We start from the raw sequence: 15,634 nt of genomic DNA on the forward strand, positions 1-15,634 counted from the left end.
AGCGCGCAGGTGGCGGGCGGCCGGCCCGGCTGTGCGCGCCGCCGCGGCCGGGCTCCGCCGGGGCAGCGCGTCGCCGGCGGGCGGGGAGCGGGCGGTGGGTCTGGGCTGCTGCTGGTACTGACCGCCGCCGGCTCCTCGCACGTGAAGGGCCGTAGCCGCCCGGGCGCGGAGCCCCCTGTCCCGCAGCGGGGGCTGCCCCTCCGCCTGCCGAGCCCGAGCCGCGCCGCTCCCCCCGCCCGCCGCTCCTGGGAGGCGCCGCGGCGCTGCCCCCGTGAACACTCCCTACGGGGTGGGCGTGGGGAAGGGTGGGTGCTGCGGCGGCCTCCCGTCCCCGGGCGTCCCAGCCCCGCCGGCGGTGGATGCGCCCGGGAGGAGCCGCCGAGCCCGCCCAGCCCTTTCAGCCCCCCGCGGGGGGGACGCGGGGGCCGCCGCGATGACTTGACGCCGGGCCGGGCCGTGCCGTGCCATGGAGGGGATGACACGCTCCGTGGTGGCCGCGGCGCGGTGGCGGCCGGCGCTGCCCGCGTTGCTGCCGCTGCTGCTCGCCGTGCCGGCGCTGCGGGGCTCGCCCGCCGCAGGTAAGGGAACAAAGGGGGCCCGGGGGGCAGGTGTGCGGGGCCGGGGCCGCGCTGGGAGCGGGGCCGTGCGGGGGGCGGCAGCGCCAGTAACAATGCGGCGGTGCCGGCGGGCGGGGGCCGGCCGGGCTGGGCTCAGCGCGGGGGGCTCCGCCAGAAAAGGCGCGCATTGTTCGCAACCGGACGGCGAAGGCTCCGGCACGGGGCCGCGGGCAGCCCCCCGGGCTCGGGGGATGGGACCCGACCCGCGGGAGTGAAGAGGAGAAGCGGTATGGGCAGGGGGGACCCGGCGTTTCGGGCATATGGGGTGACCTGTGCTACAGGCGAGCGCCCCGAGTTGTGGCCGCAGCGCCCGGGGCGTTTGGGGTGACCCGTGTTAGGCGGTGGGAGCACCTGCGGGGTACAGGGCAGCCTGGCTCTCCTTCGCCTTTCAAGTGAGGATGCACCGGAGCCTCTCGAAACGAACAATGCGACTTTCCAAGCACCGCTGTGGCATGACTTGTGTGTGGAGAAAATGGTTTGGGCTCCAGGGGGTGGTGTATTCTGTAGGTATTTCGAAAAAGCCATGAATCAGTGACCCCCTTTTTTTCTCTCTTCTTTTCTCCAGTGGCTCTAGATATCAAAATTAGTCTGTAGTTAAGCAGACAGTTTAATCACAAAAATGTCTCACTTGGTTCTGCTCCCATAGCACTTCTCAGTTCGTCTTTAATTCTTTTTTTTTTTTTCTTTTTCCAAATTTGAAACTACTACCATTTCTTGGAAAGGTACAGTTTTGCTGTCAATATAGGTTTTCTTTTTGTTAGATAGCAGGTATAAAGTAATACATTTTTATCAACATCAGTAAGTTGTTGGTAAGTGGGTAAGAAGTGATAAGAACCTGCATTAACCTGTTTCACGAAGTGGACCAACTAGTGTTGACTCTTACTTGAAGAGAATTGTGGTGATTATTGTTGGGTGCTTAAGAACCCTTGGTGTTACAAAACGTGCTTATCTCTTTAATAATCCTTCATTTCACTTCTGAAAGTAGTTCAGTTCTGGTGGTGACTAGCTGGGTTTTCAGAGAAGTTGCGCTCTCCTCCGGCTCCCCTCGTAGCCAACAAGAGATGTTCTATTACAGCCTACGTGAAAATTGATAATTTCTAGTAAACTTCAGCGGTTCTTTTTCTTAAATAGAACAGGCTTTGCATACAAATAGGAGGCAAAGCAGTAGTTTCGTAAGTTGGAGATTTGCTTGGGGTTTTTTCCCTCTTTAATAGAATGGCTGGATTTCTTCTGTATTTTCATAGTAAGTCAGTGAAGGCTTTTGTTTAATTGTTTCCCTAATACATCATAGCTCTTAATTAAACATGGCTGTGAATTTCTGTAAACATTTCTGTGATTATTGTGCATTCTTGTATAACTTAAAAACAGCAGTAGAAATGTTATGTAACTCAGCCAGTGTTAGGGCTACTGGAAGAGAGCACTCAGAAACAACAGATCTTGCCCAAAGCGACGCTTTCCTGCTTGTTCCTGGGCAGGAGCCTTCAAGCTGTTTTGATTTGAGAACCCTCTAAGTTTTTTCTTCCCACAGGGCATGTGAATCATGTACAGTGAAGTTGAGGATACTAAGAGCAAACTTGCTCTTCCAGAGGATCTTTTTCATAGGCATCTCAGAAATGGTCCACTGAGTGCAGAGATTTAAAGTCTGCAGGTTACAGAGAACAAGGATGTCTTGTTCCTTTTGGTTAAGGTGAAATGCTTTATTAAAAAGTGTGGCAGGAGCCTGATTTCTCTGTCAGAGGCCCCTTACGTTTAGAAAATTCAGACACAGTCTTTAATCTTTTCTTTAGCCTTGAAATGTTTTGATGGTGTAATGGGTGGTGTGAAACAGAAGACCTGTATACTGACCATATTCAGTAGGCTTGGACAGCATTCACTTACCTGATCAACAGATTTCCAACTCTTGTGTATCTCCCTAGGGTGCAGTTCATGTGCTTTTCAGTGCCATTTGGTCTTGGCCAGTCTAGGAACAGCTCTCCTACAGCTCTGAGTTATGCAGAGGAGGCATACAGTAAGAGCGGAATGACCACTTGCTCACAGTTGAAATAGCAAAGTCAACGTCAGCACTTAAGAAAATCTAATAGTTAATCAACTCAGGTTTTGGAATGCTTGATCCAGCTCCCACTGAAGTCACATGTCACTGAATCAGGGTTTCAGCTTCCACAGCTAAGCAGATGCTGAACTCTTAATATGTGGTGGTACTGCCGGAGTGCTAAAGGTAGGTCTGTGTTTGAGCACCTCTGTGAAGCAGGGATTTTGTCCAGGCTCTGTGCATGTCTTGCTGCTCAGCCCAGGCTGTGTTTTTGCTTTTGTTCCATTGCACAATCTGTGCAACTCCCGCACTGACAATCAAGAGGGTTTATCTTGTCTCACTGCACTGTTTTCGTGAGAGGAGGAGAGCTGTATGTTGGACTCTGAAAAGACTGCAGTGAGTCTCCTCAGAGACTCAAGGACCAAAGACAAGTTGTGGAGGTCAGGCAAAGAACCAGATGTAGCTGCCTTATGGGACAGTTGCAGGATATTGTTTATTCAAGTTAATTGCATGAGTCTGCTGCAGACACTTGAGTTGGCATCACGTCTCTTGTGGCCTGTTCAGCTTGTCAAGCTTGCTTCCAGTTCATTTTCACAGAAGACCCATATGGTTGGAGGATTCTCTGTAAGACTGCTTTCTATGCTGTTCTTGCTTTATTTATGTCAGCCTCGTGTCTACAAGCTACACTTGTCTTGCCAGAGGAAATGTGTTTTTTGTTTGCATGTTCTTTCAAGAAGTTAGAAGGCTAAACAAGCTAGTGGACAGTGCAGCTTTTTGTTCAGTTCTATCTGTTTTGTGAGTGACATTTGTTTTCTGTGAAGCAGGGTCTTAGCCTTCTCAGGCAGGGCTGGGACATGAAATACAGCATGCCTTTAGCAAAGTAGGCTTTAACAGCTTTGACCTACCTTGGGTAATAGATTTCAGGAACTGGGCACATTAAAGAGCAGTGGTTCTTGCTGCAGCACAAATCTATTCCAAGAAATCTTGGGAAGCTGATGATTGTGGTAAATGACAGGTTCTGACATCCCAGTTCTTACTTGTCAGTTCAGAATGTGTGTGTGTGTGGGAGTCGCTTGGGAGAGAAATGAAGCAGAATAGACTTCTTAATAATACAGTTTCACTTCAGCTGTGGGAGACATGGCTTTCCTTCATTTGAAAGTAAATCTGTTTGTGGCTGATGTCCTAAACTACCAGCGAGTCTCCAACCTTGCCCATTGTGGCACAGAGTATGAATAACACCAGTTGCGTAAGTTACTGTGGATGATGCCCTTAACTACCAGTGTGTCTCCAGCCTGGCCCATTGTGGCGTACAGCACTATTAGCACTAATTGCATAAGAGTTATTAAATACACTGTGTCCTGAGAACCTATGTATAAGTAAAAAGCTGTAAGGAAATGGTTGTCCTTAACTATGGGATTACAAGACAAAATTTAAGTCGAATGGTAGCATTAAATAAACAGTGCAGACTTAATTTCTATTTTGGCTCATGTGTAAGAATAATATTTTCGTGGAGTCCTTTTCAGCATGGTATGTATGGACAGTTTTTTTCACTCTGGAGTTACATGATATGATGCCTTTTTTAATCCCTTGAAAATTCATATATTTCTATGCCTGTTTTAGTGATTGCTGAACACACGAGCTCAGTAACAAATTTGATAGACACTCCCTATATGTACTGTATTTTCAGCTGTTGATGTTACTGGAGACAGCTGTTTTGGAAGACTAAGGGAAAACTTTTCATAAGAGCAATGCATTAGTGATGAGAGATGGGAGGGGCAGATAAAACTGAGTATCAGTCCTCTTATTCCTGATTTATCGGTATAATTAATTGTATATAAAATGCTCAGAAAAAACACTGAAAAATGGTAAACTGGCCCAATTGTGCTAGCTCTTACTAGAGTTTTAAGATCTTATGTGTCTAAGAAGTATTTCTGCTTTGTGGTAGCATTGAGAACCAACCTAAATATTTCAATTGAAATTTTATAAAGTGTGCATTTTGCTGTGGGCTGAAGCTTTTTTTTCTTTGCAAAATGTCAGTTGAAAGAGTTCAACTACTTCTGATATTGAGGCAAGAGGAAAACAATTGTTTCTGCTTTGAGTTCTGCCAGCTTCTTTTCTGAAAAAGAACCCTTATGCTTTGGAGCATACGGTTAAACTTTGGCTGATTGTGTCTGCTCTGAAGGGGATGTTTTATTCACTGCTGCTTTGAAAGTAATTTTTTTTCAAAACCTTGTAACAGCTGAATTTGGGCAGACGTGGCTGTGGTGGAGATGATACCTTTTTTTGTCTGCTAAAACTTGACTGCATCCTGTTCTCATGGGACCTCACCTACTTATTAGTACTGACCAGGGAGTGCCACCTGGGCAGATGTACTCAGCAGGCTTCCCATAGCCTAAAATGTTATGTAAAAGATTGGACTTGGCTGTGAAAGTCTATCCAAACTGCTCCAGAAGTGGGATTGGACTGAGCTTTAGGACTGAGTACTGGTACCTGCCTGCCTGTGTTTAAGGACATGTCTCTGCTATGTACTGCAGTGCTTTACTTTCTTTAGGGGAACTTGGGCATCTGCCTTCTGGTGTGGTGGTATTTGATTGCATTAGGCCTAAGAGGAAAAACAGAGAGAGAAGGCTTTAGAAGGAGCCAACAGGGGACTTGGGTTTAGTTTGGGTTGAGAGTCTAAGGTGAAGAGAATGGCCTGTGGATCTTTCCAGTCAATGTTCTGCTCATTGATGAGATGTGTTCAGAAACCTGGAAGTTGTAGGAGTAGAGACACAAATTGCAAGAGGGTTTATGAGATAAAAGAAACTGGAACTGGCAGGGCACGAAGACTAGGAGGCAAGACATTAAGTCAGGAGTGGAAAATAGGTCTGTGGATAAGGGAAACTGTAATGCAGGAATTAATCCTAGATGAAGTAAGCAGTGCAGTCTGGTAGTAGGATAAGCACGCTGGGAAACACAGATGGACTCACTTTAAAAAAGGAAAATAAACCTCAAAAAATAGTGTCAAAAGGATGAATCAGAAGTGGGGAAGATAAGGGACTGGGACAAGACTGGTGGAGATATGCTGAAAGCATCAAGCTTGGAATTTAGGAATAGGAAAGTGTGTTGTACCCACTGCTCTGGGACACTTTCTCCAGCATCTGGCACAGAACCCAGGGCTTTAGAGTGTTGGCCCTTTTCTCCTCTCAGCCAGGAGCATGATAATCTGCTGCTAGTCCTTGAACATATCACGAATGTGTATGCTTCATCTTTGTGACAGAAGGGTTTTTCCAAGTTTGTTTTAAAAACTGGTAAAATTCCTCCACAGAAGTTGTGGTGGCATATGAAGACTGCAAAGGCAAAAATCAGCAAGTTGGAAATACTGATGTTAAAATAATCTGTTACCCTGTACAATTTGAACTTCTGTGCCTGTAAGTTACAGTAGAACATGCTCACGAGGTCACAAAGCCTATATCCATACAGGTAATGTTTATAGCTACACAGGCACCTGCACATAACTTCACATACAAATACCTGCACACAGACTAGATCATCATTGCATTCAGTGTACAGAACTGATCGTGATCTGGGGAGAAATGGGTGTTGGATAACAAATGAAAAAGTTATCCACGGGACTCTTACTCCTTTTTTTGTAGCAGATGTTTGAAGGTGTGACGTGAATGAAGTGAGGGACAGGAAAGTTTGCATAAGGGTTTCACTGTTAATGTAATTAAATGTTGTCCTAGACGATTGAATTGTGTTGCTGTTGCACATTTTCAGTGATGCTCAAGTTGCTTAAACCAAGCATCCCATAGGTGGTCACTAGCTGTGTGTGTTCCTCATTTACTGGATGTGAGACCTCTGGGATCTGTGTTGCAGAAATGCTGAGTGCTTGCAGCTGCCAAAGAAGTCAAGAGGAGCAGTTCTTGAATAGATGTTGTGTCTAATTCTAAATACTAATTAATGTTTTAGAGTAGGCTCTTGGCATTTGACGTTTCTTCTTTTCACCGTTTGTAAAATGTGATTTTTTCAAATGCAGTTCCTTGTTGGCTTTTCAAAATACTATGAAATGTACAGATGCAGTAACAGCGAAAAGGAAAGTTCATCAAAAGCCAGACTTTTGTCTTTAGAACAGTAAAGATCCAGTGGGTGATAAACCAGTCTGCAGAACTTGAATCCACAGAAAATAAGTGTAAAAAATAACCTATTTGTAAGCAAATGGAAAGTGTAACAGTATGCATTTACCATATTAAGACTTTTTTAGTGAGCTAACTAGACTTGTAGATGGGAAGATGTACTGTGCTGTATCAAACTGTACTAGGATTTTATTGATTTTTTTTTTTAAATAAAATAGTCTTAAAAAGAGCTCATGATTATTGATGTTTGCTCACTTTCAGTTTTAGCAGATTCAGCCTACATCCCCAGCCTGTCTGTTCTTCATACATAAACTGCTTTCTAATCCTTTCAGTTCTCTTCCATTCTCCCCTCTGATTTAGAGAGATTTCTCTTCTATGAATTAATATCCTGTGTAGAATTTTGAATTGGCTTCAGCCATCTGGTCAAGACAGTACATCAGGTCTTGTGGTGTGAGATACGTAAGAGGCTAAAATTCACCAGCAAGTAAGGGGAAGAGGAGGGAGGAATAGTGGCAACAGTAAATGAAGGGTCTGAAATCCATGCTTTTCGGTAAGGAACATGCATAATAGTATCATACTAAAGGGATTGAAAGCCTGCATGGCTGTAGGATGGGGACTAGGCAATGAAACAGCGTTGTATTAAGAGACCTGTTGTTTATCATCGGTTGCAGACAGAACATGATTCAACAGAATCACAGCGGTGCTGGCCCTTGTGAACACATGAGTTTTAATCTGACGTATCCTGTGTGATAACTTGTTAGTTCTCTTTTGTGACAGAAGAGCTCCAGCTGGAATGCTCTGTCTAGACGGGGCTTTGTCCTTCAAGGAAGAGACGGGCCACTAGAGTCTGTTCAGATCACAGAGTCATTGGAACTGCCTAATCTAGAAAAAAATCCAGGTGGACAGGACTTCATTCAAAAATATAAAACATAAATATAAAGAGAAGTGTAATGAACAGTTGTTTGTGTTGAGGAAGGAAAGAAGACTTAAATTGCAGTGAACAAGGCAGGTTTCTAACTGCTGATCTTTTTAACAGTGGGATAATGAAACCCAGAAATGCATGGATTGGGGCAGTAAGGTAATGTGTCACTGAAACTGGAAAATGAGCTTATAGAATGATCTAACAGAAGTGGATTGCAACAGTCATTTGTAAAAGGATGAAGTAGAGGACCTCCTGAAATATTTTGCAGTTCTGTTTTTGTGAGATACTACATATAACATATAAATAATGTAGTTTTATGTACAGACTGCAACATTAGGTTTTTTTGTTTCTGAGAACTTTGGTGTGCTGATCAAGTGAAGAAACAATCTGTGATTTATGTTGATTTTTAGGCTTAACAGTTTTGTACGGTTTCAAAGAACATTTTGTAATCTTTGCTGTAGTGACTTTATCACACTAATTTTGTAAGTTATTTCTCCATGCAAGTTCAGGTTGTGAAGCATTTCATAATACTCCATAGGTTATCACTGAGAGGACAGGTACAGCTAAGTGGTGTGGATGTGAGTCTGTGTGTCTTTATTCATCGACTGAATTATTACTAGCCATTTGTATATCTCACAGGTGGGATGGAAAGAGAGGCAGTATTGTGCTCAAAACACTTCATTGCTATTTATGTGAAAAGTGTAGTTGAGCAAGCTGGGAACTTCACCGTCGCAGAGAATGTAGGGTTTGCCCTGGTCCTTAGTGAAGGGAGCAATGGTGGAAGCAAGAGGTCCTAAGTGATGCAAGATTATTGGGAGACTGGGCAAAATAAGCAGCATTAGATGAAATCTTGGCTGCCTGTGTTGGGTGTGCTGCCGGCCCAGGGTCTGTGTCAAAGGGAGAATGCAAAACTTTGGTTCTTAGGTAGCTGGGAGACAATGGGTGTTTCGGCTGGTTATTGGGAAGTGACAGAGCTTCCTGACTGGAGCAGCTCGGGTGTCCTGGGCAGAGCTGTGTGCTCGCTGGCCTCTGCTCAGGTTGTGTGCACTTCTCAGCTCTGCAGTGAGTGTGTCCTGACAAAGGTTTACTGGACAGTTAAGGCAGTGTGGAGCTGTCTTTGTGCCCTTTTTCTGAAATTGGTTGGCATGGCAGAGTGAAAGAGAGGGAGAGGATAGGAGTTTTGATCAGGAGAATGCTGAAATAAGGAATGGCAAAGATAACTGTAGGGGCTGAGGCTGCTGTAGGAGTGGCTGAAATTGAGAATATGGATTAGGGTATTGATAGTGGAAGGCTGAGGTGGGAAGTGTTGTGGTAAGAGGAGGGCTGCTTGATACTGCTAAATTGGAGGGTTTTTGTGGCTTCTCTAAATATTTGACTTGAGCATCTTCACTTTAGAGCTTGACTTAGAACTATGCAGAAGGGCATTTTCTAAATGAGTAGCTGGTCTCAGTTTCAGTAAAATACAGGTGCGTGGTAAGATGTATTTGAGAACTCTAAATGCAGCTGAATATAAATGGTCACCTAGACACTGGTAGACAATACAGGTAAAGTTGCTTTTTCTTAAGTAGTATTGATACAATTTACATATTTTGTTTCCAGCCTATTTTTTTCTTAATCCACACTCTGTTGGTCTGAATTACTTAGTGTTTTCATACTGAATAAGAAAATTAAACTAATGTCTTAAAAACGAAGGATTTCCTTTTGTTTGCATCACAGCCAACAATGTATTAAACTAGTTTGTGGACAGTCTCTAAGTAAAGATGCTGCAGGGTGGTGCAGGGAAGTTTATTCTTCTAGTTGGGTGTGAACTTGATTAGATGTTGAGCCTGTCTCACCTTCTCCCGTGGTCTGCAGTTCTATTGCAAGTAAATTCCACCACATGTATGCAGATTGCAGTGAGTAATGCTCAACCACAAAGCCACAGTGATATAGTTCTGCATTATTTGGAGACAAAGCTCCAAGCATTTATGTAGCAGACTCCTCTGGGCTAGTATCAGGTTACTTTTTGAATGGGAGACAGACGGTTGTTTATCAGCTACACTGGATTCTGGTTAGGTAACTTCTCCAGTGAATGTCTGTATTTAAAACTGAAGCTGCTGCTGAATTGGGAATAACTTGGGTGATGTATTGGAATAGAAATTGCATGTCACAGAACAAAATCGTGATCAAGAACAGAAGTTTGGTTTGAAGATGTTTTCCATTAGAATCTGTCATTGACCTTACTTCCTGTCCTTATGCAGAAAGATGAAACAGATTTGGGCTTCCAGCCACTGACATTCAATTTTTAGAAGATGTAATTTGTTCCACTCTGAAAGAACAAAAAAAAAAAAGAAAAGAAAAAAAAAAAAAGAAAAAGAAAAAAAGAGACTTTCCTTTGTCTTTCCAGAGTGCATGTGCTTTTTATAGTAATTTGTTTAAAAAAAATGACATAACTGCTTATCAGGATGGTAATCAAATTTTTTCGAATATTTTATGCAGTGTTAGTAAAAGCAAGGAAGTTTCAAGAAAATAAATTGTATTAGTATGTTTACTTTGTTTGCTTTTGTGAGTAGTTGCTTTGCTGCTTCTACTGCAGCCATGTTCTTAAAATGGTAAAATTTGTCAGCAGGATTAGGAAAGCTGAGGAATGTGAAATGAATGTAAATCCATTTTCTTTCTTTCCAAATTGACTGGATTCCAAGCAGACGGTGTCACTTGAAAGTATAATCTCCTTACAATCCTGGGAATATTAGAAACAAAACTGAATATAGTCACTTTACTGACGTATTCTTAACGATGATTTAGTATTTACTGGTGCTGTTTATTGTGTGTAATCACAGAAGTCAGGTGGATGTGGTTCTAGAAACCTTAAAGAGGTTCTTTCAGATTTTTTCTAAAATAACACTCCAATTAGGGTGTTATGTATTTTTGAATGAGCCAAAACCATCACTGAGACGTGCTATTGAAGTGTGAAGTTTCATTGACAGTGTATAATGGTTGTATTTTATATTTTAAAATAAAACACATCCCCTGAAGAATAGAGTGCCTTGTGTTGTGTCATATATTCAGTATGAATATCTGTCATTTAGGTAAGATACTTCAGAAATCTTCTGCAGTACTTTCCTTCATTCCTAAATAGTGTCAACTTTGGAGGTCACATCTAAAACTTGTTCTTGTAGATAAAATGTTAAATAGCTTTCTAGATATTTTCAAAAGCAGAAATGTGTTTTACATCTTCCAAATGGAGGTGTGAGAGTTAATATGCTTTATGAAGACAAGCATTGTCAGTTGATTGAATCCTTCTAGCTCCTGCTTCCATTTCTCTTAATCAGAAATTACATTTCTAATGAATTAATGGACTTGGGTTTTTTGAAAACGTATTTTGAGATTTCATGCTTTCAGTTTTGAGAGAGTTTGAAAAAAAAAAAAAAACCGAGGAGATTACCAGTAGAATGAAAGTAATGAATTAAAGTAACAGCTATTTGGTTTCCTCTGTGTGTTTAAGGTCAGTTCTGATGGATAGAGTTTTTTGGAGGAGGACAGGTGAAAAGCACAGGTGCATGTTAAATATAGTTTGTCATAGACAGTGAAAACAACAACCCAAAACAGCAGGTGTTTGTGGAACACTCATATATATATATATATATATATATATATATATATATACACACTCAGACATGTTTTACTGGTCTGTCCTCATAATGCAGCGACATGCGTGTGTTTTGGTTTGTTGTTTGTTTTGGGTTGTCCCTCTCCCTTGGGAGATAAGGGAAAATATTAAATTAGATGGTTTATTTTCATGATTGAACAATGCATAAAGGCTGGAGATTATCTGTGCTAGTTTGGCTGTATAAACTCTCCCCAAGTTTAATTGGGACTGCTGCCTCAAGTTTCTGTTGTGCCCACCTGAGGAGCTGCATCATCCATTAATCTGATTCCAGTTTACTCTGGTAATTCTACGGTACCTTCCTTAAATGTTTATTTTACTGCAATGTGAAGGAGAGTGAACATAGTCTGTCAGCATGAAAGAATAGGGAGCAATTTGAAGTTTCTAAGGTGGGGAACCCAAATGACTAAAGCTCTCATGGGACTGGTTATCTCTAAAACCTGCAGTGATTTTACTGTGCTAACTTCTGTATGGTTCATCTTGCCTGGAAACTTCATCAGGTCATAAGCTTCAGGATACTTTATGAATTGTTGCTACACTGTAATAAAAATAACATTATTGTATCCTTTGTAACTTTGGGGACTGGATTCCCTGATATCTCAAATGTGGTGAAGGTAAAACTGTTAAGTCGAAGCAGGAATTTCATCCTGTCTCTTCCAGTCTAAATAATGTAGACCCTTTAAGTTGGAGTTATGTTATTTCAAGCTAGGTGGGAAATATTGAAGTAGAAGTTTTGTTTGAAATCTCAGTATTTTAAAAGAACATTTTTTTTTTTTTTCTGATTTGCTTTCTTGAAAGAATATCAAAGCCAGTGTGGCATGTTATTAACAATAAATGTTGTTCATGTCTCAAATTCTTGTTCATAGTCTTTAGGGGGAACAGGTATGTTTTTTTCTCAATGTGTGGGATAGTTTTTGTATTGAGCAGTTGAAAAGGACATGCTAAGTGTAATTTTGTTTTTAATTAAACGCTTGTGTTCATGCAGAAATTGTTCAGTGACTGTGTAATTGAATTAGAGTAGCATGACTTGGGATGATGTAGTCTCTGATAGTCATATCAATAGTCTGTTTGCCATCCAAAAAATCTTGCAGGCTTCCTCATAGTGTTCTCTGTTGGTGTTTTCTCATTGTGTTTTCTCTGTGGAAAATCGCACATTTCTAAATAAAAATCATGCTTTGATAAGTGGGCTGTTCATGAAGCAATCAGTTTCTATTTTAAACAAGTAAACCCTCCAGATTTCCCCCATTTTTACACATTGCAGCAGGTGTTATGTATATTTAATCAGAAGACATAACAATAATAGAGTCAAAACTAGTCTTTTTGAGCTCAGCCTTGTTTCATATCAATGTTTAATGTTGTTTGTCTGGAATGTTGAATTGTCATAATATGTACCTATTCAAGCAGAAACACAGGACCAAGAGATTTTGCTTCACAAATGTGGTAACATGATTTCTTTTAACCAATGTAGTAAACTTCAATTCCTTTTCTTCTTTTTTCCCCCCCCTTTTTGGAAGAAAATCCTCATGTGGGAATTTTTTTTTTTTTTTGAGCAAATGTATCGACATTACCTTCTGTACTTTCTTCAGTGCTTCTCTTATTTTTCCACATACTTTCTACCCTATTTGCTATGTTTCTGTCTTGGAATGAGAGTTGCAAGGAGTTCCATCTTACCTCCTACTGAAAATCGGAAAAAAAATTACCTGATTCCAGTGTGTGTTGGTTTTGCACTCAGTACTTCTTCCAAGCTCTTAAAGAGTACAGTAGAACTTGTTAGGCATGGGTGGGGTTTTTTCTTGTTGGGGAAGGGAAGACTTGGAAAAAAGGGGAGGAGGAAGAAAGCAGGAGTGCAGTCTCTTACCAGACGTGAATGATTTTCCCTCTTATGAAGCTGTGACTATGTTATTCCATGGAGGCGAATATTCAATTTAAGATGTTTCTGTTAGTTCTGTCTTAACTTGTCACATCAGTTTTTTGGATGGTTGTTGTATAGGCTGTATTATTTTAAAAAGTACTTTATTGGATATTTTTACTGTTTTGGTATTATTTTCCCCTTTAAAGGGGATAATTCTTGAAACCCTGACTTAGAGCACAGTCATGCAAACAATTGTATTGGCACCTCTGGAGCACAGCAGTGAGTATCAGGGGACATAAAGGAGCGGCAAGAACCTTTCAAAACACAGCTGCCACTGACAGAATGGCACCACAGCTCTGATTTACTCTGAAATTAATTTGTTAAGGAGCAACTGGATTAGAACTTGCTTGATCTTAAATAGCCTCTACGATTGAGAAACCTTTGTTTTAACAGCAACTCCTTTCTCATTTGAACTCCATTTCTTACTAGTAATTTTCATGATTTTTTGCTCTTTCTGGAAGTTTTATCCACTGAAAGTGGAACTTTGTATTTTTAAGTAATTCAACTTGGAGTACACAGTAAAATATTTTTCTTTAAGGAAACATTTATATGAATGACTGGATTAAAATGACTGGATTAAAATGTCTCCTTGGTCCTCAGTCATACTATACTTTGAATAGGAAGTTTAAGCTCTATAATTTGTCTAGATAAAGAATTTTCACATTTCTAACTGTCAGGTCTAGAGAACCAGTGTTCTTGCTAATGGATTTTAGTAGATCTTTTTTTACAGTTGATACCTTCTGTTTCAGGACTGGCTTCAACACTTGCTCTAGCATCAGAATTATTTACTGTTCAGTCCCCATGTGAACAGTTCCTCTCTTCACACTGTTTCTGCATACGCTCTCCCTGTGCAGCCTCATGGGCCCAGAGCTTTGCCAACATGCTCGGCTCTCCTCCATCTGCTTCCCTGAGCAGCAGCTCCTGCTCTGTGGTCCTGAAGGACTGGCTGAGGTACTGGCTGAACCAGCATCACTGTTGCATTTTTGGCTCTCTTCTATTTCTGTGCGCTCATTTATCAAATGGAAAACCACTTTGTAGTTACACCTGTATTCCTGTGTGCAAATCAGGCCCAGATTATAAATTTGTTCCGGTCTGACGAGCCACGCTTGTCTGCAGGGCAGCAGACGCATGCCTGGGTGTTCTGAGGTGAATGCCCAAATACATCTGTAGAGGTTTGATTCAGCAAGCTAGGCTGTCCAGGACCATGTGAAAAGCAAGAAGGTGTTGGGAGTGCACATTTGGGTGACCCAAGTGTAAATGTCTAGCTCCTGACTGAAATCAGGTTATAGAGTACCTATGATATATCACACTGTCTACCTACTGCTGCTTTAGATGTTTTCTGCATCATCCAAGAGAGAGCAAGATTCCAATTAGTGAGCTTCAGCATTAAGTAGGTAGTGGAAATGTTTATTTTCTTGTCTGATTCAATATTAGCATGTGAGAGACAGGATTTGAAAACACTGTCGGTACTGGAGACAAAATATTTTGTAGTGAACACACTCATCAATTCCGGCAGACTTTTGCAGAGTTTTATGAGCACTAACTTGCTGGCTGCTGCTGCTTTCATGTGAGCAGAAGAGTTGGATTAATGGTGTGGGGCCAGTGGTGCTGCCTTCCAGAGCAGGAGGGGCAGCAGGAATGTTTTGCATGGTGGCAAATTGGTTCTCAGCCCATTCTGAGGGAAACTAATGCATTTTACAGTAGAAAATGCAGGAGTCTTCCTGAAGGTTGTGATGTTGTGGAGGGCTGGAAGCAGAAAAGAGTACTGAAATACTGTGGAGAAACAGATAAGCCAGCATGTTGATTATTGCAATGTAAATGACTTTTATTTTTGTCTTTGTGGTCTTTTTAAAGCCAAATGATACTGAACTCAGTATTTTGTTTAATTTGCGTGTTGGCTTAATGATGGAACAGTGTCTTGGGGAGGGGAAACCTCATCAGAGAGAAACTAACAAAAGTGACTTATTGAGACAGTGCATATTGTAGGTCACTTTAGACAAACTCTTGTATTGAACTGGAAGTGTCACCTTTGGGGTTTCTTTAATTATGATTTAAGTATCACATGCATGTAAAGCACTAAAAATCGTAAACCATCTCTGGGACTGAATTTCAAAACATCATTGTTGCAGTTCTAAGTGGTACTTAAAATGGAAGAGGACTTTTTTGCCAGAATAAGCTCTTATTGAAAAACAGACCTCCTGATATGTCCCTCCATAATGGTGTAAAAGCTTTAGACCTTTTGTTGTTTTGCATGGTTAGCTTTGATAATAAAATTTTGCACTGCCACTAAGAAAATTGTCCAGAGGTTTGTATTTCAACATAGAATCGTAGTCATATTTCACTTCTTTCACACTCATAATTTTCATGGGTTCTTTTCAGTAACTGTTTGAAGA

At 41.6% G+C, this 15,634-nt stretch overlaps 1 protein-coding gene across 4 annotated transcripts in view; it reads left to right on the forward strand.

Annotated features, from left to right (window-relative positions):
* Positions 1-345: 345 nt before the first annotated feature.
* KIAA1549 (KIAA1549 ortholog) overlaps positions 346-15,634 on the forward strand; it is a 144,431-nt gene continuing 129,142 nt past the window's right edge. For all 4 annotated transcript variants that reach the window (XM_027881154.1, XM_027881155.1, XM_027881157.1 and 1 more), the window contains exon 1: positions 346-578. In XM_027881154.1, the coding sequence (XP_027736955.1) occupies positions 467-578 (112 nt within the window). In that variant the 5' untranslated portion in view covers positions 346-466. The remainder of the gene's footprint in view (positions 579-15,634) is intronic.

Source organism: Empidonax traillii, unplaced genomic scaffold (genome assembly GCF_003031625.1).
Source record: "Empidonax traillii isolate 1590-97213 ecotype Southwest subspecies unplaced genomic scaffold, ASM303162v1 scaffold84:size2688230, whole genome shotgun sequence".
Classification (NCBI taxonomy): domain Eukaryota; kingdom Metazoa; phylum Chordata; class Aves; order Passeriformes; family Tyrannidae; genus Empidonax; species Empidonax traillii.